The sequence below is a fragment of the Chenopodium album genome, chromosome 9, assembly GCF_948465745.1.
Source record: "Chenopodium album chromosome 9, dcCheAlbu1.1, whole genome shotgun sequence".
Taxonomy (NCBI): Eukaryota; Viridiplantae; Streptophyta; class Magnoliopsida; order Caryophyllales; family Amaranthaceae; genus Chenopodium; species Chenopodium album.
In genome coordinates, this window is record NC_137842.1 from 11240825 (window position 1) to 11268024 (window position 27200).

The 27200-nt window shown below is 33.0% G+C and overlaps 1 protein-coding gene and 1 non-coding gene across 2 annotated transcripts; one reads left to right on the forward strand and one right to left on the reverse strand.

Moving 5' to 3' along the window:
* Positions 1-267: 267 nt before the first annotated feature.
* LOC145560941 (small nucleolar RNA R71) lies at positions 268-374 on the forward strand. Its single transcript, XR_014093532.1, has one exon. It is a non-coding gene; the product is annotated as a small nucleolar RNA R71 (small nucleolar RNA).
* Positions 375-11886: 11512 nt separating this feature from the next.
* Positions 11887-21468, reverse strand: LOC145559548 (uncharacterized). Its single transcript, XM_081620961.1, has 8 exons — positions 21121-21468; positions 18505-18975; positions 17875-18049; positions 16667-16964; positions 16201-16273; positions 16029-16119; positions 13098-13177; positions 11887-12449 (listed from the first exon to the last, which is right to left on the reverse strand). Exons 1-8 carry the CDS (start codon positions 21190-21192, stop codon positions 12192-12194), a joined length of 1518 nt encoding a protein of 505 aa, XP_081477087.1. The 5' UTR covers positions 21193-21468; the 3' UTR covers positions 11887-12191.
* Between the last annotated feature and the right edge of the window lie 5732 nt (positions 21469-27200).

Sequence of the window (27200 nt, forward strand, 5' to 3'; positions counted from 1 at the left end):
TTTGCAGTACTAAGATTATCTAATTTCTGGCAAATAGAAGTTAATTGAGCTTGTAAAAAGGATACAGAGTCGACACTATGTTTCCCTTTGTTATCAAACCCTCTGGGATTCCCATATTGGGAATAATGTATTGCCATATCTTTAATAACTTGACCTGCATCATCAACATTAAGGTTTATAAACCTCCCACTAGCTGCAGAATCTAATATTATTCCAGATGAATTTCCAATCCCATTGTAAAAGGCTTGGATCAACTGCCATTGTGCTAGATTATGGTGGGGGCATTCTCTCTGTAAATCCTTGAACCTCTCCCAAGCCTCATATAGAGTTTCATCGGCCTCTTGGGCAAACAACTGAATTGCACTCCTTAGTACAGTTGTTCTCTCTACATGATAATATTTATTATAAAAGTTTAAAACAAGAGTCTCCCAGTCAGTTATACCAAGTGCAGTTCTATTTAATCCATTAAACCATAATTTGGCTTTTCCACATAAAGAAAAAGGAAAGAGAATCTCTCTGATTTGGTCCTGTGTGACCCCAGCTTGCCTAATGGTATTACAATACTAACAGTAGTCTGCAATATGAAGATTTGGGTCTTCACCCTTAACTCCACTGAATTGCTTCCTTTCTATCATCGTGATAAATTGGGGTTTAATCACGAATTGTACCCCATTAAGAGCCGAAGTGGGAGTAAGGTGTGGAAAATCTATAAGCTTTGGCTGTGAATAATCACTGAGCTTCTTAGGTACCGCCATCTCTGATTCTGGATCTGAAGATACCTCTAAATCGCTAGAATCAGTTGGAGGGTCTCGGCGATTATTATTATCACCAGAACCCGCCAGGATTTGCCTATAAAATTCTTTTGTCTATGGAAGGATCGTTCGATCTCAAGATTGATTGGGATATAGCCTGATCTGGAACACCTGGGCATAAAAAAAGAACTAAAAGAAAATATGAGACTTGCCTCAAAGAACTAACGTTCTCTGAGACAAGAAGAAATAACCTAGACTACAGAAAAAAAAAATCAGAATTAAAAATAAAATTTTTTCCTCGGCAAAGGCGCCAAATTTTGACAGGCTAAAGTCGTATCACCCAATCAAAAGTAATTCCTAAATCCTCTAACTAATGCAGATAGGGAAGTAGGGTCCAATCCACAAGGAAACTGGTCTTTCTATTCCTAATTAATTAAAGCAATCTAAATTATAAGTAACCAATATATTATGGTGAAAGGAAACTAAACTACGGAGAGTAAAAGTAGAGAAGAATAAGAATAGAGGAAAAACAATGAATAAAAGACCTAGGGCATAGGTTGATGTGTCTATTTTATATAGTATTTTACCCCTGTCCCTTGGTCATAATTAGTAGTGTTTTTGGCTCTTTAGAGCCACTTTTATTACTAATTGGTGTTTTCTAGTGTTTTCGTAGATTTGGTTGACTTTTGCAGGGATTTGCACTTTGGAGCATTTTCCCAATATATTATGGAGCAATTACGAGCATTGGAGAAGCACGACCAGTTTCTATATCCCAGGGCCGGTTAGACCATCGAACCGGTGATTAAGGGCTCGGTATATGTGATACCGGGGCTTTTGGACCGAGTATTCAAGACCTGAAAAGGAAACCTAGATTGGCCCGAAGAATTGGAGCCCAATCGTAGTCCAAACAGTGGCCCAAGAGAGCCGCCTGGCCAAAGAGGCTGGCGCCCAGAGGCGCGCCCGGCCAGGCGAAGGAAGCAAAGGCTGGCGCCAGAAGACGCGCCCGGCCGGGCGCAAGAAACGTACCTGATGGAAAAAGGCACGCCCGATCGGGCAGTGCCTCCCCAGATCGGGCACGTATTATCGTTAGGAGACGATTAGCGTCGTTTAAGTTTGATTTAGTTTAGGATTCTTACGAAGTATAAATACTTCTCCGTAAAACGAGTTTAGCACCCTTTTCTTTACCTCCTTTTTACTCTTTCTTAATTATTTCTTAGATTTTCTTTCTCTACTTAGCTTTTAGATTAGTTTCTCTCTCTTATACTTTTGTTCTTAACTCTTTTCTTAATTCCATATTTATTTGGTAACGATTTCTCTTCTCTTAATCTTAGTTATTTTATTTTATTCTTTTGATCATGTCTTGTTTTATTGCTTTGATTAATTTAGATTTAATTATGTGTGAGTAGTTATATTTCTAGGGTTTGTGGGGATCCATAAATAATATGAAGGGGTAATTTAATGTTGTTGATTGTCAATGCTAGATTAATTTCCCATTGATTGAATTAATGCTCTGTGACTAGATTTGCGTAGATCTTTTATGCATGAGTTTAACAATATTGATTCGAGATTCGACAGATGAGAATTGATGTTTAGGTCTAGTTTCAATAGGCAGGTTAATTTATAAATGGTTAAGTCGAGATTCGAAAGATGAGATTTAATGCTGGTAAATTAATTGTGTGATTATAATACGTAGCGAAAGCCCTTTATGATCTGATTAATGTATGAATTGATGATTGATTATTATGTTTTACCCTAGAATATTATTTATTGGTGAACCTATACCCAGATCCTTTTATTTAGGGGTGTTAAAAAAAAACCCGACTCGTTGTCCCGACCCGTTGTCCCGCTGACCCGACTTGATTTAACCGGGTATTTTTTATTTTTTTTATATTTAACGGGACGGGTACCCGACCCGGGAATTTCAGCGGTCCTCGGGTCGGGTCATGGGCCGCTTTGTAAAGGAGGCGGGTACCCGATTACCCGGTTAGATTTTTTTAGCAGCTCTTTTAAAGAGCTAGGGTAAGATGTTTTTCAATTTTCACTTCTATTCTCTCTCCTGCTACAGCCGCCATCTCCTCTTCTCCATGCTCTTCAATTCTCAGTTCTCACAACTTTACAATCTCTCCTCCATCTTATTTCTAGATTGAAGAGTTATTATCTTATAACTCTCCAATTTCTCCTTTTATCTCCCAAATATACCCCATTTTTTTAAAGTGATTGAGGCCCATGTCCGTCAAGTCATGAACATAAAATGTGGTGCTTCCGAGTGCGGCGTCCGGTGGACGTGCTTTCGAGTTCGACGGTGTTTTTAGATCTTTGGTTTATTAAATTAGCTTTTTTTTTAATTTAATATGTGTATAATTATAATTGTGGATTTGTGGGTTTGTAGTTCAATGTGTAAAGCAACTTTGGGATTTTTAGTTCCTAAATTTTACGTAGTAGAATTTATTTGATTTATTTGATTTTTTTTTGGGGGGTGAATATTGTTGTTGATTACTTGATTGAATGTGTTATGAATTTTTGATTTTACAAGTAGTAGTCCAACTCAATTTTTGTTTGATGATTGAGTAATAGATATAATAATTAGAATTTTATAGCAATTTTTTTTTAATTACTTTAATTGTTTTACAGCTTAATCTTCATCTTTAAAGATGGAGTAATTTGTTCTGATTTTGCTTAATCGAGAATTTAAGAAAGCGGGTACCCTATGACCCGACCCGAGAAATTCGGGTACCCGAGTTTCTCGGGTCAGGACATGGGTCGGCTGTGAAACTACCCGATAATCCGGGTACCCGCATTTTCGGGTACCCGAAAATGCGGGTACCCGGATTTGAACACCCCTACTTTTATTCATTGTTTTCTCCTTATTCTTAATCTTCGTAGTTTAGTTCCTTTTGTTTATAATATATTGGTTACTTCATAATCTAGATTATATTAGTTAATTAGGAATAGAAAGACTCGTTTCTCTGTGGATTCGACCCTACTTCCCTATCTACATTAGTTAGAGGATTTAGGAATTACTTTTGATTTGGGGATACGACTCTACCTTGTCATAGGTTCACCAATAAATAACATTCCAGGGTAATGCATCAATTAATCAAATCATAAAGGGCTTTCGCTACGTATTATAATCACATAATTAATTTACCGGTATTTAATCTCATCTCTCAAATCTCGACTTAACCATTTATGAATTAACCTGCCTATTGAAACTAGACCTAAACATTAATTCTCATCTCTCGAATCTCAAATCAATATTGTCAAACTCATGCATAAAAGATCAGGTCTAATCTAGTCACAGAGCAATAAATCAATCAATAGGAAATTAATGTAGCATTGATAATCAACAACAATAAATTACCCCTTCATATTATTTATGGATCCCCACAAACCCTAGAAAGGAAACTACTCAGACATAATCAAATATAAACTAAACAAAGCAATTAAAGGAGACATGATGAAAGAATTAAAGTAAATAACTGAGATTAAAGTAGAAGAAATCGTTACCAAAGTAATCAGAATTAAGGAGTTGAATTAAGAACAAAGTTGTAGAGAGAGAAACTAATCTAAAAGCTAAGTAGAGAGAGAAAGTCTAACAGAGGAAAATAAGAAAGAGTAAAAAGAGATCCTAAACTTGCTTAACGGAAAAGTATTTATATTAAGCAAGATTCCTAAACTAAAACAAACTTAAACGACGCTTAAAATCTCCTACTGCTGACACGCGCCCGATCGGACCCGCCTTTTCTTCGGTAATAGCTTCTCTCGCGCCCGGCCGGACGCGAGTTCGGGCACCAGTTTACTCTTCCTCGCCCGGCCAGGCGCGCCTTCGGGCGGCAGCTCTCTTGGCCGGGCGGCACTCTTGGGCTACTCCTTGGACTTCGATTGGGCTCCAATTCTTCGTGCCAATCCAGATTTCCTCTTCTAGTTTTGAATACTTGGTCCAAATGCCCCGGTATCACATATACCGAGCCCTTAATCACCGGTTCGATGACTCTAACCGGCCCTGGGCTATAAAAAGTGGTCGTGTTTCTCCAATGCTCGTAGATACTCCACAATATCTCGGAAAATACTCCAAAAGTGCAAATCCCTACAAAAATCAGCCAAATCTACGAAAACACTAGAAATCACCAATTAGTAATAAAAGTGGTTCTAAAGAGCCAAAAACACTACTAAATATGACCAAGGGACGGGGTAAAATACTATATAAAATGGACATATCATGTATATAACAAATTCTACTATTCCATCCCTTTTTAATCCTCATTCCCCTAAATGAACCTACCAAACGCACGCGGTCGTGTTTTATTAAGTGTTACATTTTCTTTTTTAGCAATTATACACATTTTAATACTATATATCTCTCCTCTCGTGGTCCCTACACAAACCCAATATTTTTTATTATTATTTTTTTCCTCTCACATTCATTATTTTTCAATAAATTATTAACCGCACTATCGTTCTTTCAAGTGAGCCCGGGTTAATATCAGAGATTAACATTCTAGTTTATCTCCTCTCACAATTTTATGCACTGATTTTTGTGCCACTTTACTTTTATCATTTAAAAAATAAAAGAAACTGATTAGGTTGTGAGTGGAGATCTATTCACAAATTTATCTCAGAGATAAACTTGAATTTACCCCTTTCTTTTACAAATTATAAATAATGCAATTATTCCACTTATCTCTTATTTTATTTAAGTCAATTAAATTACCTAAAATTATGTGTCGATCAAAATGTAACACTTATTCAAAACACGAAGGGAGTACATATTTTTCTATCCCTTACATCTTGTCTCTATTAATCTCTTTTTCCGAGGCATTTGGTATGAGGGATATGGATAAAATATGTGGATAAGAAAAGAATTATGGGTGTGAATAAAATAAAGTGTTATCATTTGATAAAAGTTAAGGATACAAGTAGAATAAGTAATAAAGTTACTAATATATCCTTACTAACTTTATTCTTTTCTTTTATTTTCTTTTCTTTTCATAAAGGGTATATATTTATTTTCAATTATAATCTCCAATTTTCCCTTACACAAACGCCTACAACCTATTTGTTTGTGGGGATTATTAATGGGATAAGTATTTAAAATCCCTCATATCTTATTATCTCTTATTTGGTTGAGAGAATACAAGATATCCCATGTAGAAGAGATAGGGATAAAATAGAGGGGAGGATAATTCAAATTTTTTAAAATTTTTTAATTTTGAAATTGCTACCCGCCTATTATTGGTGGGTTACGTATCCCAATTTAATTCCTAAATAATACAAAATACAAATTCTTATATAGACCTGGTTCACATTAATTTATTGTGAACTACTAATATTAGAGATGTCACGATTATTTTACAAAAAAAGTCACTATGTTAACATAAAAGGTTACTATGTTAAAAAATAAAAGTCATTGTAATATTATAAAGGTTATAAAATGTATTTTTATAATGAAATTTTAAATATACTAGTAAATATGAATAATAAAGGTCACTATGTTAAAATGAGTTACTATGTTTAACATAATGTAGTACTTTAGGGTCGTATAATATTAAATCATTTAAATGTCACACAAGTTGTAACACCCCAATAATTCTCTCTTTAAACATGTGAGTACCCTGAACAAAATTCAAGAGAATTACTGGTGTGCTACCGCCACGTGTTCAAACATTAAGGCTATATCAGAAAATTAGAAGCGAAAAAACTAATTCAGTTATAAATGAGTCTCAAACCAATAAACAAAACCAAATTAAATCTTACAACTTGGAACCATTGAGGCCCTTATTCAAAACCCAAATTAGTTAAAATAGTATAAAATGAAATTGAGTTTAATGAATTCAAAAGTAAGTAGCAAAATAAGTTGTGAAAAGTAACCAACACTCCACTCAAAATCCCACAACCTTGATGCGAATGTTGAATGTGTATGTAAGAACCTATGGTTAATCTGCTCCCCAATATTACAAGTGTAAAAATTAGATCGTCACAGGATCATTGAAAGGCGAAGTCCATGACCAAAGAAAAACACACAAAGCACGCAATCAGCAAAGTTGGGTACATACAAGCTGGGAAACATAATAAGAAATCCCTAGCATGCTACTAATATTCAATCATCACACATTATCGAACTATAGACTCAACACGCGACTCAACTATCAGTTTACTAAGACTTCACTATTTCAAAGTAGATAACTCATCATTTTTATTCATTGGATTAAGCAATAGACAAGGTTGTCCAACCCATGCTCCATTTGGAACATCAATAAAAGAAAAACCCCATGCCTCCTTTTGGAAACATCCAACGACCACAGGCGTGACTCCGTGACCGTAGCTAGTATGAGATCTCATCTAACTTCTAGTTTTTGAAAAGTATTTGAAATAAGAGACTTGTAGATCAGACGGCCTCAAGAAAAGTGCACGGCTAATACCCCGTGTACCCCAACCCCTGATTGTCATTACTCCAGATGTGCACAAATCCAGAGTTTTAATTTATTGATCATCCATCTTGCACTTTACGTGATTTACAAATTTAAACTTGGTGATGACTAATTTGCAAAACAATACAATCAATCCAATATCAATTCAATCAAGTAAAAGCAAACTTCCAATTTCAATTCTTGATTTATTAGTGACAAGCAACATTTATTATTTATTCCTTTAACTACCTCGGTGTATAAACACCTTGAGTGCATAAATTAAAGCACCCCACAAACTTAACCTCGTTTTATAAGACTCAAATTTCCTCCTTTACTCATTCTATCTCCATGATCATGAACGAGTAATAATTTAATCATTTCACCAAATCATATACCTTTGCTTCTAAGCGCATCTTACATAATTAGAGCATAAACAATACTTGCAATATATAATGGTGCACAACATACGGAAATCACAATGTATAACCAAACAATTTAGCCCATTCTTCTCTATACATGATACTAAGTTCTCGATCTGTCCCTAAACATGCATCTAAAAAAGGTTTTGTAACTCATACGTACCTTGAATAATAAACAAATTGGTATGCCACCTTACTAACTAGAAATCACCTTCAATAAACTCCTCTCCTAAACCAAACAATAAAACTTCAATCAATATTGCAGCAATATTAACTTACTTTAAGACCTTTAAAATCCAATTAATATACAACATTAAACCTTCCCTTTTATTAAAATCAAGAATTTATATATAGTTCTTTAAATTTCCTTCATGAAAACCTTAAAATACACTCTTTTTTTTAATTATAAATGGAGTTACAACAAGTTTAAAACTTTATAAAATTTGAAAATTATTTTAAAACTCTTAATTAATCTCTCTTTTAATGGGTAGTCAAACCCCTTTCATTAAAATCACAACACTACTTCTTTAAATAAAATTCCAGCAATATAAATTTGATTAAAACTCCTAAAAACTTCCTTTAAAACATGTTTTTATGCTTAATTAATCAATAGAAATCCAATAGAAACAAAAACCCCAAATTAATTGATCGTAAGAACCCTAAAATCCCAATTTAGATAAGTTGAAACCCTAGGTTTTAAAATTATAAAATCTGAAAATATATAACATAATTATAATCTGAAACTATAACTTTAAACTATCAAAAACATGAATTTGATACTAAAAATATAATTTTTATACTATAAAATCAAAACCTAAAACTAATACATTTATAATTAAACAAGTAGTAAAAACAAAGGAGGAATAAAGGGAAGGATGGCCACGGCAGGTGGCCGGCGGTGGGTAGTCGGCGCCGGTTTCCGGCAGGTAGGGGCAGCGGACAGAAGTAGTAAGGCAGCAGCAACAGTACTTGAGTCCTCAAGTGAAGGAGGAAAAAGAAAGAAAAAGAAAAGGAAAAAAAAAAGAAAAAAAATAAAGGAAAAATAAAATAAAGAAAATAAAGGGGAAAGAAAATAAGACTAATCTTTTGTAAGGAGAAATTTTGGGGATTAATGGGGTATTTATAGGAGAAAATGTTATAGGGTAAGTAAGAAGATTGGGTCTTATAAAATTAATGGGTCAATTAGGTAAATGAAATGGACTAGGATTTGTTTGTATGATCATGAACTGTAGAATATAAGCTCATAAAATAGTTTGTGCTAAAATAATTTTCGACCTATATTAATAATTTGAAACTTTTGAAATTAAATTCCGAAAAAGTACAATTAAATATTATAAATAAAATAAAATTTCATTTATAAAATATTTAAAAATACGGGGGATTACATAAGTTTTAATAAAGATTACTACGTTAAAATTAAGGTTACCATGGTTACAATTAGGGTCACTATGTCAAAAAAAAAAAGTCAGGTACGCGCGTATGGATTTTGGGTCTGCGGTAATTTATTGTGAACCAGGTCAACACAAGTTTTTTTCATGACGTCGAAGCAAACAATGGATAATATAATCTTCTATCCTTATCGCATCTACTAATTCTCCATCCTTATCCTACTTTCTTATCCTTATCCCTTTTGCCAAAGTCTCACTAGGTTTGAAAATTATATTGAGGAATAAGGGGGGGTTTTAATTCATGTGTCATCCTCCTCTCTAATCCCTATCCCTAGAAACGAACATAAGAATTCTTATTTCCCACAAATCTTGATCCCTCTTCTTTTGAGTTAAGCACACAATTAGGTACTCAATTCTTAAAAATTTCACCTTTTAGGTACTCAATTATTTTTATTTTGCTTTTGGGTACTGAGTTAAGAATTTAGGTGAAAAAAATTAAATCAACCAAAGAATTGAGTACCTTGGGTTAAAGAATTTAGTACCCTTGGTTAAGTATGTGGGCCCCACCCGATTAAAAAATTCGAGGGTCAACCCATTTTTTTCCCTTTCTATTTCTTTATTCCCCTTTTTGCGAGTTAATTTTTTCCCTTTTCTGGAAATTTGCTGCGCACTCCACTGTCGAAGAACAACGACACCAGAAGATTTCTTTGTGCTCGAATCTGGTGAAAACGACACCAAAAGCCGCCATTTTTTTGAGGTAAGCTCAATTTCTCATCATTTATGTGTGAATTTGATATAAATTTTGGATTTTTTGCCCCTTCAATTGGTGCTTGTAATGCAGAAGATCATGCCATGTTTTTTGGCCTCAACTATGCGTATGATGCTGGGCTTAGGAGATTGAAGGCCTCTTCGGAATGCCTTCATCTAATCAACTTGCTGCTGTCTGTTTGATGTTCTAAGCATGGCTAGTTTGTTTGATGTTTGTTGCTTTTCTTTTCAATCTAGAACTTGTAATAAGGTAGTTGTGGATGATATTCTAAGCGAAACTTTCCCTCAATTTGATTGAGGAGCAGCTGTGGATGGAGGACTGCCCATCTGTTTCTTTTAATCGAATGCCTGCAGGTTTACACTAAGAAAATTTTTTGATGAATTTTCTTGCTGTTTTTGATGAATTTTCTGCCAGGTTCATTCCTCTTTAAATAGAGAAACCAACGGCTAGTTTCTTAGTCTAATTTAATACAATTTTTTTTATATAAATATTAATTTTTTAATCAGGTGGGGCCCACATACTTAACCAAGGGTACTAAATTCTTTAACCCAAGGTACTCAATTCTTTGGTTGATTTAATTTTTTTGGCCTGAATTCTTAACTCAGTACCCAAAAGCAAAGTAAAAATAATTGAGTACCTAAAAGGTGAAATTTTAAAGAATTGAGTACCTAATTGTGTGCTTAACTCTCTTCTTTTATACCCCTAAACAATAATTTGGTAAACTTTTGGTTAGTTTGTAATCAGATTTTGGTGGTTATAGCGGATTTGGTCATATTGAGTAAGAGAAACTCTAATGGCAAGCTAATTGTTAAATTAGCTTGTCATGCCACCTAGGATTGCAAAGCTAATCTACCTTCTAGCTACTTTATCCTACAATGGTTAAGCTAATTTCCAATAAAATTTTTTTTGTTCAAATTTTTTTAATTCCTAGAAGTTTTATTTATTTATTAATTTTTTTATACAGACTAGCTAATTTGTTTTATACTACAGTATTTTTTTTTGGGTATAATAGGTAGGGTATCGTAACAATTACTTTGCTAATTTCAAATTAATAATTTCGTATAATAAAATATTTAAACATTCAATTAATTCAAAATACGGTATTCGATTTAAAACAAGAAGACTTAACAATGAAATAATTTTTGGAAGGCAAAACTACAACATTATTCTAACAATAGCGTAAACAAAATATACAAGACATTCCATGAAAAGAAAACTAAGAAATTAAACATAATAATAAACGATGCTCAATTAAGAGTTTGGCCTCCAAAACAACTCCATATATGTTCCACTAGATCATATCAGCCTTAAGTTGATGATATAACAACCATGCTAAAAGCACTCTACTAGTGAAAAATAGTGCCAAAAAAATCTTGAAACCAAAGTTTAAAACGTAAAAACAAAAAAAAATAAAGTTGATAAATAGCACCGCTGCAATTTTCATGTATAAAATAACAAAGATATAACCATTTACCTACAAAGTAGTACATAAATTACCATATATAAAGTGTATAGTGTAAAAGCTGCAAAAGTAGTCAACTAGTATAGGATAATGACAAAAGTACCTAAAAACAAATAAATTTAAGTGTAAAAATGTAATTAAAATTGTTTATAAAAAAAATGCAACTTGAGAAAAGTAGTTTGGTGTTTGACATTCATCCCATTATTTCTTGTTAGCGTGAGATACACGATGCAACTTTTTGTTATTTTTACTGTTTGGCACACTTTCCTAAGCGAATTCGCTTAGCTAAGCGAATAGCTTTGTCCAGCTAAGTTCGTAATGCAATCTCAACGGTTAAGCTAATTATTTATTAGTTTCATAAATTGCAAGGTAGTCCTAATTTTACACGGTTGGAGTTGCTCTAAGGACATAAACATGTACGAGCGAGTACATGCTATTATTACTTCAACATCAAGTTGTTATTACTTCTAACACAATCAATTTAGAAAACTTGTCATTATTGAGGGTTCAAGGTTGCAAAATTATCAGAATTCTCAATACGATAATGTTGATGATCGTGTTAGCCAAATAGATTCATACTAAATTTTAAAGGTATTAAGAACTTAGGTAGTTTTCGACAAAATCGAAATTTTAAAACCCTTGAATACTTCGGCTCTTCCTCTTACTTTCAACAACTGAACAACAAAAAGTTACCAAAAAAACTTCTGCCTCTTTGCTTTTTACAAACAGAGTTCACTTACAATAGGATCATGAGTGGCTGAACACCTGAACCCTCTCTTCATCACAGGAAACTCAAGCTATTTGTATTCATGGTATTTCAACTTACCAACCATTGCTAAATTACATCTCAAACACTCAGATCACTCGAAACCACTCTCTCACTTACAATACTAATGACAATCGACTGATAAGTCAACAAGATTTACACATCTTGAACCTGGACAAGAGCATGCATATCTTACATTACTCAAACAAAAACTATACATATTACAGTTCAGGTGTGACTAAACGTCTCATGGTTATCTGGATATGCTGGAAGACGGTTTGGATAACCTGGCCAAGGCAATGGAGATGAGATTTCTTCTTCTTGATTGTTTGGCTGATGAGCTGCTTGAGGATCTTGCCGTGTATGTAGCTGGGCGTTCCTTGCTCTCCATCTAAAAAATTCGACGATGATAGAACTAACACTCATGGCAATACCATACCCTACAAATGTCGCCAGCAAAATTGATATGATTGCTTGTAAATGGACCTGCAAAGCCAGAGAAATCATATTTGTTTGGTCCAACAGTAGTAAAGGAGAGAAAGGGAAAGGAAGAGAAGGGAAAAGAAAAAAACTAGGCTTTTAATTAAGGTACGGAGGGTAATGTTTGGTTTAATATTAGTAAAGGAAGGGAAAAGAGAGGAATATTGTTTGGTATGAATTGAAATTAGTAAAGAAAGGAAAAGGAAGGGCAAACTTATTTTTAACTTGATAGATTTATTTTCTTCCTTTTCTCTCAAATTCCTCCGGTTTTGGAGGAAAGGAAAGGGAAGATTTTGTAAAGGGAGTTTTCCTTCCATTTCCTAGAAATTGTTTTATACACCCGGATGTATGGTGCACCGAAGATATTTTTTGCTCATTTTGATGATTATTGCTCATTTTATCATCAAATGAACAAATAAATACTCTTGGGTGTACCATACACCCAAGTGTATATAATAATCTCTCTCCATTTCCTATCAAATTCTGGTTAATTTTTACAACCAAATATAGGAAGCCATAATTTTCCTTTCCTTTCCTTTCTTTTCTTTTCCTCCCATTTCCTCCCAATCAAAAAGGGCTATTATAAGAAAGAAAAGATGCATTCAGTTATCTGTTTATATTTTTGGAAAAAAATTCATAGATATAACCTCTTACCACTGTGTAGAAAATATGGCCAAAGATGACGACCAGAACAAATTGCATGGAAGCATATAGCCACACAAATCGTTTCGTTGCTGAAAAGTGCAGTAGTGAATTAGCTTTACAAACAAAAAATGTCGTTAAAATGTAAATTAGGTTCAAGCATTGTAAAATTAAATTTGATAGCTTTGTAAAAACAAGAACCCTTAAAAACACTTTAATATTAATAATCTACCCACTGGTGTTATTAGTACCTCCTATCTCAGAGTACCAGATCAAATTTGACTTCAGAAGGTTCAATTTTGACTAATAATTGAAATGGCTAAAGCACATTACACATGCATGAGCAGAAGAACAGAAGTCTATGATCGATCAGTCCAATTCTAGATGGTACTCCAATTCGCAGTTTAGCACATAAGGCCAGGCTTCTCAAATGTATGCACTGAGTGACAAGATGCTTACACTACGTCAGTTAAAATTTTGAAAACCTCTTTCTTTTCAATAGTATTTTTTTGGTCCTTAAACATCTATTTCCATTATTAAAATGAAGATGAATTTATGTGAAGCAAAGATAGGTCAGTCAACAAATTTTCAATTTAGCTGGAAATAAGGGCAGGAGCTATAACCTCACGAGGATGCCCCAGTTTCTCATGGTGAAAAACAAATTTTGTTTCTCACATGGCATTTTTGTAAATAAACCAACAACTTACTTTATTCAACTTTTTTAACTGTGGAGCCCACAATAATGAAAAAGTTGTTGATTTATTCACGAAAATGCCACCATGAGAAACAAATTTCGTTTCTCACCATGAGAAACAGGGAATTTCCCATAACCTCAGTACTCACAAATGATAGATATTATTTTCTAGATAATATTTGTCGGATATATTTGTATATATTTTGTATAATTATCTTATTAGATTCCTAACGTGACTAGGAATCGCCTTGTAACATTATATAAAGTGATCAATCGTTTATTGTGATAATGTCAGTGCAATCTATCTCTCTAGTAACCCGGTTCATCACCAACGCACCAAGCATGTGGAATTGGACATCCACTTTGTTCGGGAAAAGGTAGCGTTGGGTGAAGTTCGGGTTCTACATGTGCCTTCACGATTTCAGTTTGCGGACATCTTCACTAAGGGCCTATCAAGGGAGCTATTTTTAGACTTCAAATCCAGTCTCTGCGTTCGTCCTCCTACCGCTTCGACTGTGAGGGTGTGATAGATATTATTTTCTAGATAATATTTGTCGGATATATTTGTATATATTTTGTATAATTATCTTATTAGATTCCTAACGTGACTAGGAATCATCTTGTAACATTATATAAAGTGATCAATGGTACACACTCCAATTTGAGGAGTTTTCCCGAAATCTAACAACAAACAACATTCCAAACAATAACTTACCAAGTTTGATCATATATTAGGAGGATCTTACATTAAATCGATAGAGACTAAATACTTACCTATTGGGTGGTCAAAAGACTAGTTCAAACCCAGGTAATGCAGACACACCAACCAACTAGCGAATCTGTGTCACATATGTTCGACAGAGGACATGCAGACTGCAGAGGACGAATATAATATTGCATAACGTTTCAAGCCCACAAAAAATCCTCTCTGTGTGATTTAGACTTATGGGCAGAGATTCGACAGTCATTAACATTAACTAGACGCTGAGATACTAAAAAATGTCCTAATATGAACTCTTTTAAGTAACAAGTATTGGTAAATCACTGAAAAATCCACTAAGTAATTCATTTACGTATATATATTATGCAATCCCATATATTAACTCCACTAACCCTACATAAATTTCCAAATTACTGTTTAAAAGTCAGACTTCACAAACTTAGACTAGAAACGGAGAATTTGCCTATCTTTTCACCCATATATGTATAAGAATATACTTGTGTTTGTCTCAGTTTTGTAATTTCAAATTACATCTTGCCTTGATGAACCAAAAAAACATGTATTCTGTTGTATTCAACAATCCAAGTTTCACATTTTACAGTATCCATTTTCCCGTGTCCGTATATATTAGAAGTCAGGTATTTATGTTAAGTCTATCTTATTAGGAGTTTAGGCAAGTTAGATTTCCTTTGTATTGTGTATACATATTGTTGTGATAATCAATGCAAGGCTTAACCGTTTTCTCCAATCTTTCTCCACTTTAACATAGTATCAAAGCCTCTCTAATTTCTACAGATTTTTTTTTCGATCTTGGTTTGTTCATCAAATTACAAATATTCCGCAATTTTAAAGTGAGATTAGGGCTTCAATTTTTGTTTCAATTTTCTACACAATTAATTCGTTAATTTAGGGTTTCTCAAACTCTAATTGTGTTGGTTAGTACGTGCTGCTATTGCGGTGCATGTGGTTGTGTGCTGCGCTGTGTTGCGTGGTGCTTGTTGAGGTGTGCTTCCGAGTATGTGGTGTGCTGGGTTGTGTGTGTCGGGTGCGCATATTGTGTGTGATGTGTGTGTCGGGTGCTGCCGAGTGTGTGGTGCGCTACAGGTGTATGCATGCTGCTAGTGTGTGTCCTGCTCTGTTGGGTGCTGCCGAGTGTGCGTGTGGTGCTGCTAGGTGTGTGTAGTGCTCTTTGGGTGCTGCAAAGTGTTGGTGTGCCAGTGTGGTGCACTACAAGTGTGTGCGCGCTGCCGTGTGTGTGTGGTGTTTTTTTTAGGAGCTGCGACGTGTTGATAAGTTTGTGTGCTCGTGACTTGGTGCGATGGGTGAAGGCGATGTTACCCCTCCTCCTCCTAAGTACGAGCCACTCACAGATTATTACCTTAATCCTAGTGAAGGTTCTCGTCTTCATTTAAACCCTATTCATTTCATGCAACATTGAATAGACCACTAATCTCTTCCTGATTGCCAAATTATGTAAACTGAAAGAAAACATACAAGACTATGTCCTTGAGTGTCCTGGAAGACTTACCCATCGTTGATGAGGTCATTGACGAAAGTAGACCCAGCAAGCAAGAAAATGGAAGTGAGAGAGCAATTGCTCCAGTGCCCATTTTCCCAACCTGAATAGAAACAGAAATATGCTGTAAGAGTCAAAATCTGTTAGCAAACTTGATTTATTAGCATGAATAAAAATGTCTTACAAGTAGTTGCTCCAGGAAACAAAAGTAGGCCAGCATACTGACAATTACAAGGACTGGAACTTCTTGCCAAGCCCTGCAAATGATTCACACGAACGGATTAAGAAAGCAGTGACTGAATGATTCTATGTCCGATCAGTTGGCAGTCTAGGCATCCATTCCTCAAATTCCAAATTAAACAAGGAAAATATGTCAATACCGGGATGGTATATGGAAGGGATCCGAGATTATGCACTGATGCATGTGGGAACACTGAATTCAGTAATTTTCTTCTGGTACTTGATTTATATAATAATAATGTGCATACAAAAGGTTCTATATAGAATGACAAAAATGCATAACTAAAAATATGTGGCAACTGAAGATAATGAAGCGATGCATAAACGTTTCTCTCTACAGTCTACACCAAAAGTGGATTGTTGTCCTACACGATTGAAGAAAAAAGCAGAAAATAAGAAAGAAGACTTGCCTGTAATCATTGATGTTAATCATTTGAGCTCTAGTTGTTGCAGCATTTGCTGCACGAGTACTCTGGATACGCAGAAGAGTGACAGGCAGATTTTGTACGTCTTGCTTGCATACATCACATGTTTTGTTCCCTTTAATACTGAACCATTTCACGGCACATTCCTGATGGGCAAGAGCAAGTTCACCTTTGCAACTGCATTCCATCTTCAGGGTTTCTCCGCCTTCACATAATTCAACCAAGCAAATTCGACAAACAGCATCCTCTTCGGGTATATCTTCACTATCAGCTTCTGCATTTTCTGAAAGTAGAGAAACAATAAGTTAGGAACAGAATCTGGAGGAAGATAGGTTAGTTGGACGGTTCTGATGTTCACTTGGATTCACAATGGACTTGAGAGTCATCATTCAACCAATGCTCAAGTTTAGACAGTCATCTCCTTCAGGTTTTGCGATGAATTATATATACAAAGCGAAACAACTCTGATAATATTTGGTTGTAACTTCTAGTGCTACACTTTTTCAGCTAAAAGTAATATGCCTTGAATCGGAAATCCAAAGAACAAATAAGTTAAAGAGAATACCCATTACTTGTTTTAATAGAGTATAGAAAAGTTTCCTTTCATACTCATCATGATGCATCAAGTTTAAAAGTTACTAATGTTGCTGACAATGATAGGGTACTGAAAAATCAGTAGGATCCAGGGTCGTCAAACTTCATACTGGTTTTAAATTGTGAAAGTCCATCAGATCAGCAGATGAAATGTGAAATGCCCAGAAAATAATTCTACCTTTGGAAAAAATTTTCAGCCAAAAAACCCCTCTCCTTTAGAAATCTTTATATAGAAAGCAACATTATCATTTCTGCTATATAAGCATGAATAAAACTTGACTATAATTATTAGAAACTACGTTACTTGGACTTGCTATAAGTGTGGGTCATAGACTCATAGGTACAAATCTAAGTGCTTGACTTGGCTATAAAGTGAGAAGTTTGCATAATTTTGGCAAATATGAAGTGTCAAGTTCTATACTTTAGACAAATTGTTGAGTAACAATTCTAACAAGGATAATCAAGGTGTCATGAAAAGTCAAGACAAGTTTCTCATTCCAAGTCAGGCAAACATAGTAACAGCAAGGTCAATGACATACAAAGTATGAATTTGGTGAATGGACTTTAGGGAATTTTGTAAATAAAAGTAAAGAACTAACCAGTTTTCACTGGCTCACTTGTTTTTGGAATATGAAGATCTCCTGCCTTCACCCGAGGAGAGGGGATTACACGAATAAAAGAATCCATTCTTCTAGTGCGCAATTCTTTATTGAGGGGAACTGAAAGTGAACGAGAAATGTGTACCTCAGCTTCATGTTTTTGAGATCCCTTTGCCTGCAATATGAGTAAGAATTTTGGAAGAACCCCAAAAATAGATGGACATGAGATTGAGTTGTTCCGTACATGTGAAAGAAAAACTGAAAAATAAAAGTTCAGCTTCAGTGTCTAGCTTATACATAAGATTAGAAGATTCTTAGACTCTTAGCAAAGACATCTACAAGAAATTTATAAAATAACTACTTCCACTAACGAAGAAGAGGATGATCTGTATGTACATCAAGTATTTTACTCTTGAAGGGTATAATCTATCACATTTGGGCATAATAATAAGCTATAGACGTGTAAACAGTGTAGGAATTCTTGTGCATCACGCTTTCTTAAGAGCATAATGCTTACAAAATCTAGACTTTGGCCTGTATGCTGTTTAGTGACACAAAATCACCAGCAGTAAGCTGTAAGCTGAAGGATTATGCAGTTAAAAATTTCAGAAATAAATTAGAGGAGCTTACGCATGAATTTAGTGAACCACTGGTGCTTCCACAGAGAACAGGTACTGGGTTCTCATTTTGGGTGACCGGAAGGGATGAAGTTCGCTTGATCCTTGGTGTAAATATCTTTGTAATTGATGTTGACCTGGGGATGGAGGTCTTCTCTCGTGGTGTTGATAATGGAACATCACTTGCTGTGCACACAGCCTTATCAACATCTGAAGAGCTACGATAAAAGGCAAATTTTGGTAGAAGATTTTTTAATGATGAGCGCCCTCTCACTGAGGAAGGACCAGGAGATTCATAAGATTTTACATCAGAGGAGGTTGGTGTCAAAACAAAATTGACTCTCTTTGGTGTAGGAGGCATCTTGATTTTAACACAATCTTGAGGGCCATCAATTTTTCTTGTAGGAATGTCGAGAGAAAGGTTCTGTTTTTTCCAGTTGGGTACACGTCCTGTGTCTACATTTTCTGCAGAGGAACTCTCAACCTGAAACATCACAAGTAGTAACTGAATAAAGATACAAATGATATGGGCACATTATCAATTACGCCTTTATTCTCCTTATGCAATTATTCCAAGCTTTCAACTAGTCTTTACGCTCAGGAGAACAAGTTCACTTCCTCAGTTAATTTTTTTCAAGTAACTAGAATTATTTTTGAAGCTAGATTACATGAAACACCAAAACAGTAAATGAACATATGCTGATGAGGAAGGCACGATGAAGTGCTGAACTTAAGGGTCAATAATGCATTACAACCTAGTGATGACAGTATATTGAAGATACATTCACAATAAATGTCAAACGAACAATGATGAATTACAATCAGTTAAAAAGGTGATCATCAAATCAAAACAAATCAGCAGTTGCCTAGCATATTATGCCACCCTGAGAGAATGTACCTAATAAAATGGCTTTGTTAGTTATGATCCATAACGGCTCATTTGATAGGCAGTAATGTCATATTGGTAATCACATACTCATTCCCTCATATTAAAAGGCTTCGCTAACTATCCATATGGGCATATGGCTATATCTATAGTAATGCGTCTCCACCTCTAGACATGTTTTCTGGTTCGAGCAAATTTGGGAGAACCATAGCCCTTGTGAGGTCTCTCCTTATGTATTGATGGATAAATTATCAATATAAGACACTTTAACGTGGCTCTATAAAAAATGTTCTCTGTTTAGTATCTCAAGAAGTAATGTACTGTAGTTATATAGTGAGCAACAAAAATCCGAATTTTATGTTTGGAAATTGGATATGGAATTAAAACTAAGGAAAAGAAAAGAAATTAAAAGTATCCTTTCTCCCTTCCCCTTAAACAGACTTCTTCCACTATTAGAACAAATACGCCTACACACACCCATGTGTACTTAATAAGTTAGGTAGTTTCGGGTAAAAAGAAAATGGAAGGTCGCTCTTTCCCTCGTCTTTCATACACTCTATCCTCCTTCGAAGTACTTTGTACTTCCTCTGTTTCATATTGTTCTTCCTATTTTAACCAATTTAGTCACACAAAAATTTCTCAATATAAAAAACAATATGAAACGGAAAGAATATAACCAAACACACTATAAAACAAAACCTTTCAAGTCTCCATCTAAACAAAAACAGATAACTTATCAATTAGCCACAAGATTCCCATGTTGGCAAACTCCTGAATCGTAAATTTCATGTTAACAAAATTCCAAAACTCAGGTATGAAAGTTTCATGTGAAATGAAATATGAGATTTTCAAATTGATTAGGACATTGAATTTTCCAGTACTCAAAAGAAAAATAAAATAAAAATGATGATAAGACACGTGTTTCGAACACAAACGTTCGATTTATTTGGAGGCCATAATCAAATAAAATGCTGTTACAACCTAACAAACTCAACTACCTACATAACTTACTATACCAAATAAAAAACAATATTCCGTAACATATAATGATATAAGTATAAAATAAAGCTGAAAAATTAATTTAAAACATTACTTATTTATTTATTTATTTATTTGATGGGAATAAAAACATTATTATCATGTAAACTGTAAAGAAGAAAAGGGAAGAATCATGTGATCTAGTGTAACATATAAACACGCCTAAAACCCCTTAAAACAGCGAAAATGAAATACTTCGTAATAGAGTAACTAAAAATAAAGTTTTACTCCTCCGTTTTTAAATACTTGCTTCATTTCTAATTTTTGTACTATTTATTTTTCTTACTTTGACTAATATTTTTTTATTTATACATAAGAAAAAATATAATCTTGTGGATATTTATTTAAATCGTCTCAATACATAGGCTATATAATTATTGATAATTAAAAATATTATTGATTAAAGTTTAACACCGGCATAAGTGCCCAAGAGTTATGGAACAAGTATTCAAAAACAGAGGTAGTAATATAAACTTGTAAGAGACTATATATATAAATATAAATAATTACAATTTACAAAGTATATATACAATATTTGAATTTAGAAATACATGACAAGATCACAGAACTATTATATCGAACTCAATGTTTTCTACTTTTATTTTCGAATTCCTACCAAACTCAAGTTTAATATTTCTACTGATCGATTCGAAACAAGGTGAATCAATAGAAATGAAAAAGATAATATTAAAACTAAAAGGGTACCTTTCGATTTTGAAGAACATGGTGATCTCCACAAGTAGAATCAGCAGCTATGAACTTCTCTTCAATTTCCATGAAGTATATGAACAAGAAAAAATACTATATATAACTTACAAATATAAACTAAAAATTCATATAAATTACTATATCGAAGAGAAGAAAAATAAAAACCCAGAAATTTAGAAAGAGGAGAGAAAAATTGGAAGGGTAAGGATAATAAATAATTTTGAAGTAAGTGAAGCAGGAAATTAAATTTTCCAAAAAAAAAATAAAGGGAAGAAAAAGATGGCATTTAAGGCAAAGGAAGGATGTTGATGGTAGAGGGGGAGTATTGAGAAACAAGGTAAAAGAGAGGGAGAGGGACCCGTTGAAGGGCCTACCCCTAAATTTCTCCACTAAGGGAGTGTTTGGTATAGGGATTTTATAGGGATGGAAACGGAATCATATTAGCGTTTCCGTTACATTGTGTTTGGTTACGGACTAAAGTAACACAAATCGTTAGTTAGGGGTAACCCAATCCACCCAATTGTTTCCCCTGTAATAGGTGAGGAAACAAATCCCCTTTCCTTCCTCTAACACAAAAAATAAAGAAAATTCTTCTCTCTCCTCTTCACTTGCTTGATAATTCTCTGAAAATTCCCAAAAAATTTCGACGATTCTACGAGGAAGCTGCAATTCTCCAGATCTTACTCCTAAATTTTCGATTTTCTTCTACAAATCTTCAGAAATTATAACAGGTTTGCCATCTTCATTTCTCTCATTCAATTTCTAGGGTCCATGTAGTATTAATTTTTGCGTTTTTGGTATGAATTTCTTACTTGCGTGTTCAATTGCAACTTCAGAAAGTTGTTTTCATTCAATTTCTAGGGTTCATGTAGTAACAATTTTTGCGTTTTTTGGTATGAATTTATAACTTGCGTGTTCAATTGCAGTCTTCAGAAAGTTGTTTTTGTTTGATTTTTGATTGTATTATTATAATTACTTCAAGTTTCAGCTACGAATGTTATTGTTTTAAGCTTCAATTCATTTGAAATTATTTAACAAACATTGGAGTTTTGTATAATTTCTTCATTTGGTAATTATATCTATGTTATGAATGTAATAGATTATTGGTGGTGCTGAACATGTCTTATTTTGCTCCATATGTATGCATTACGATGAGAAAGTTGCTGCTACTATTTTGAGTATATAGACCATGGTTTTCTGGTGCTATACATGTCTTATTTTGCTCCATATGTGTATGCATTACAGTGAGAAAGTTACTGCTACTATTTTGAGTATATAGACCATGGTTTTTTGCTTAATTTTGCTTGTTTCTTGACTAGTTTACTCCTCATGATTTGGTTGACAATATTTGTTATTTGATTAACTAGAGATTGATATAACTATTGTTTTGTCGTTTATCAGGTTCAATTGCCATTTATTTTCTGTGTTTCTTGTACAATGCCTCGACTTATGCGTTCTATAAGGAAGAAAAAGCTAAAACAAATACAAATAGTAATTGCAATGGTTATTATTATGTTGATGATGTATTGGATGTGGTATATAATTAGCGTTGTTACAATAGGAAAACTATTTGTTTCCAAGTTATCTATGCCAAACAAGAGGAAAGGGATTGATTACAATTGTTTACGTTTCCTTAGTAATACCAAACAACTAGTAAGGGTAACACTATATATTACCCTTTCCCCTTCTAATTTGTTTCCATTCCCTTACATTTACTAATTTGATACCAAACACCCCCTGACACTTTACCATTGCTGGATTTGCTGCTTGTATTGGTATTTCTATTTCTCCCGCGCCATTTGGATTGGGTTGTGACTTGTGAGTTTGTGACAATATTGGCCTTTCACTATAGTACTCTTCCATTGAAAAATAATTGACACCTTTAAGGCGTTTTTACAAGTTTTTATACTACGTATAGCAATTGTAATTACATTATCTTTGACAAAATTGTTATTCTCTATGTACTTTATTACTTACTTTATTTTTCCATGCGTAGAATTTTAGAAAAAATAGTTTAAAAAAATATATAATAAAATTGACGTTGATGTGAGGTTGGTTTAATAATAAATAACTAAATAAGTCTCGTGCAATGCAGGGCATAAAAAAATTTATTGAAATAAATTTATATTTTATATATGTCAAATAAATTATAAAAAACATAATCCTTAATTGTCATTTGTAATGATATTTAGATCTTATTAATTTTGAAGAAGTGTAAAAGCTTAAGCAAATTATGTATTACTGAGTATATTTTGAAGTCAGATAGTCACTTATAAATTCATAATAATAATAATAATAATAATAATAATAATAATAATAATAATAATAATAATAATAATAATAATAATTGTCTTCAAAAAAATATTGTAATAATTTAAGGTAAAAATAAATAAATAAAAATATGATGTCGGCAATTGATTTAGGCTGGAAAAATTTTAACAACAACTTGACATATGTACAATTTAAAAAGTGATAATATCAGCCGTTGTTATTTTAGTATATTTACATATTCTAAAAAAAAGCAAAAAGTAAGTATAAATAGGGAGGAGAAAAGATATGATAAATACTAAAATATGATATGGGAAACCACTAGTGGGGAGGAAAACAGTAAAATTTGAAGTACTCCCCTCATTTTTTTATAGCTAGAGATGAAATTGCGCGAATTTTAGATGGTATAATAAAATAAGATGTTAGTAGAGTATATAAAATTACTAGATGAAACCCGTGCGATGCACGGTTTGTTAGTATTTTTTAAAAAAATATTTTCATATTTATGTGATTAAATTGTTATTATATTAGTTTTAAAATATTAGATAGAATTTCTAATCTCTAAAGATAATATTTTGTATTTAATTATTATAAACTTTAGAATCTTATTCGTCAATTTTGCTTACGTGACATTTGAATTATTTAATTGTAAAAGAAATTAATAATCTCTTATTTGATTGGCTACAACTTAAATTTATAATCATGCACGGCGCACTAAGAAAATTAAATCCTACGTGGCTCTTTAAAAACTCGGAGAAAAACTCCCCTTTATATATATATATATTAGATTTTATTATAAAGTAAAATGGTATGAGAAGGAGTAGGGACCATTGGAGAAGTGAGAAATGATATAGTATGAAAGAGTGGAGACATTAGTGGCTAAAGATATATTATTAAATTGTAAGAGATTTCCAAAAATGGAACTCTAGCTTATAAAAAAAAACAAACGAAAATAGTAACTCTAGCTTATAAAAAAAAAAACTGAGGGAGTATTATTTAAAATTTGGGTAATGATATATATAGCCCTTAGGGCTATATATAAGCATTAAATATACTTCTAAAATTGAATTAATTTGGGAATTCATGACAAAATCACGCGCAAATCGATGTGATTAATGTAAATTTAACCTTAATATTTCCTTTTTTAGCTCCTTAGATCATCTCCAATGGTTTAATTGCAAGGACTTGCTTGCAATATTAATAAAATTCCTACCTACATGCTTACCATTGGAGAACAAAAAATTGAACAACATGCTAACAATTGTAGCTCAATCAAGCTACATGCTTGATTGAAAAATAGACAAATAAACTCCACTCATATTGTAACATGTGTAAAATTACTTATTTATTTTGTAAAATTTATTTTTTACAAACTAAAAAATGTTGTAGCTTACCATTGGAACACTTTGTTGCTAAAAAGTGTTGTAACTTAAAAATTAATGTGGAAAAACAAGCTACAAAGCATTGTAGCTTGCCATTGGAGATGCTCTTATGCATATCCCTAAGGACTATGTTTATCATTTTCCTTAAAATTTATAAAAATGAAATGGAGTAACTAATAAAATACGACCGCAAAAGGAAAGTGGATCAAGCAATAAAGTACGGAGGGGATATATATAATACCTTTTTTTAAGTCAATTTGCAAACTAGTACCTTTTATTTGTCAAAAAATTCGTTGAGTTAAATTTTATTTTATAAATGACACCTTAATGACGAATTCCGAACAAAATATCAAGTTTCCAGCGTTTGAATTTGTCGAAAATTAAACTATTTTACTTTAAAATTTTCATTGTTAATTTCAATAAATCTTCACGAGTAATTTAGATGTACCAGTCTCCCTATGGTGAAGTTGTTGGTCGTTGGTGTAGTTGTTCGTTCTTATATAGGGAATTATCGTGGGTTAGGGTTTATCAAAAAATATATCTTCTTCTGCCTTATGAATTAATGATTCGTTGTCGAAGAATCATGCGGGATTACTAAGGTTGTCAAGTTTTCAAATATGTTCAATTGCATTAGATGAAATTCATCCTTTGGGCTACAAAGAATTGTTAGACCGTCCTTTCGAAAAAGCTATATATTCCAACGATGTGTTCGAAGGATGTATTATAATGCAAGATCTATTAAACGAATGATCGTGGCTTCAATGAAGAAAACTTTTGTTTGATTTGTTTTAATATCTTTCGTAAATTTATATTTCATGTGTAGATGTCTTATGACTTTTTTTATTAGTGAATTAATATTTCAAAAAGAAAAATATTAAGTTTGAATTGTTCGCAGTGATAAATCTAAGTAGTATAAAATTTTAGAACTATACATATAGACAAGTATATATTTTGCACCATAAGATAATAAAGCTATACAATTATATATTTACACAATACATATCATGAATCTATGACAATAACATTATGCTTATAATCCCCATCAATCTCCGTCCATGCTAGGAATATAACCCATAATCTCGTAATTGTGAGATGTAAACTTTTCTATTAGATCAAGTTTTACTAGTACTACCAGTATTTTACTCTTTAAATATGATGGAGGATTTATATTCTTAATTAGTATATTATACTAGTAAAGTAATCCTAACTCTTATAAATAGTGTGTAGTCATTTATGTCTTTAAAAAAAATTGTTTACTTATAAATAATGTATGTCTCTTTTTTTAACTATGATGAATAATGTGCGGACCTTTATAACTCTTAAATATTTGCTTGGACATTTTTTTTTCTCATCAATGTTAACTGTCAACAACTAAGTTTATGACATAAGTCAAAATCGAAAGAGCTCCTTGAAAATGACTAGGAATGAAACTAGTTAGCCGCCCTAAGCCCCTAATCATACCCAAAAATTGAAGTAATTGGAGCGGTATTTCAATTCGTTGTTCCTCAATCCTCAAGAGTCCAATCTTAGCCACCCATTGAGCTTCACAAAGTTACCAAAATTTTAAATAGTACTTCCTTGGCCTTTTAATAAGCGAGGCAACAGCTAGATAAGCCAACAAATTTATGTATAAGATCTATTTAACTTTAATGAAAAAACATTTTACGCAAATAATTTTTCCACTCAATTATAGATTTTATTTTGAAGATTTCTACAAAAAAATAATAGATTAAAAAGTGTAATAAAAAATTATTAAATTAATCACCAACTTCTGGTTCTCAATGCACTCTTATAGAGTAATATACTACAGTAATATTCATTGGTGCCCAATACAAATATAATAATATTCAATGAATTGTACCACTGCCAACCTACAAGACCTGTCTTGGCTACTTTTATCACAAAATAATATGAATAGAATTGGCTAACAAGTTTAGGCTAAAGGATAATGATGATTATCATTATTAGTTACTTTTACCATTTATAGTTTCTGTAATTCTTTGACTTACTTTTTAGATTGCTAATCAAATATATCTCTACCTTAGCTAATGTATTTATTCAAATGTATTTAGTAGTATTTTATTCCTAACTCATGTATTATATGGTAGTCATAGAATCACATCAATATAATAGAGCTCTCGCTTATACTTTCTAAGCTTTCTCACATTCTCTTTGAGATTTCCAACATTTTATTTCATAACTCTATCATGGTATCATAAGCTTTTGATCTAATTTTTACGCTTCTGCTATCCCACATATCATCTCCATAGTTACACCCCAAAACATGTTGTCGACACCATCAAATGATGATGAATATATTGATCTCCTTTCCTCTTTTTCTCTCTTCTTCATCAATGGGTGGGTTGTGATGTACTCAATGTTGGAACTGGTAATGCAATCAGATGAGTTGCAACCATTACAATCCAC

Coding starts and splice junctions, on each gene's coding strand:
- LOC145559548 (XM_081620961.1), bottom strand. CDS start 21,192: ATGGAAATTGAAGAGAAGTTCATAGCTGCTGATTCTACTTGTGGAGAT. Junction 18,050..18,504: donor GTGGTTCACTAAATTCATGC/GTAAGCTCCTCT, acceptor CTCATATTGCAG/GCAAAGGGATCTCAAAAACA. Junction 16,274..16,666: donor ATTAACATCAATGATTACAG/GCAAGTCTTCTT, acceptor AATCATTTGCAG/GGCTTGGCAAGAAGTTCCAG.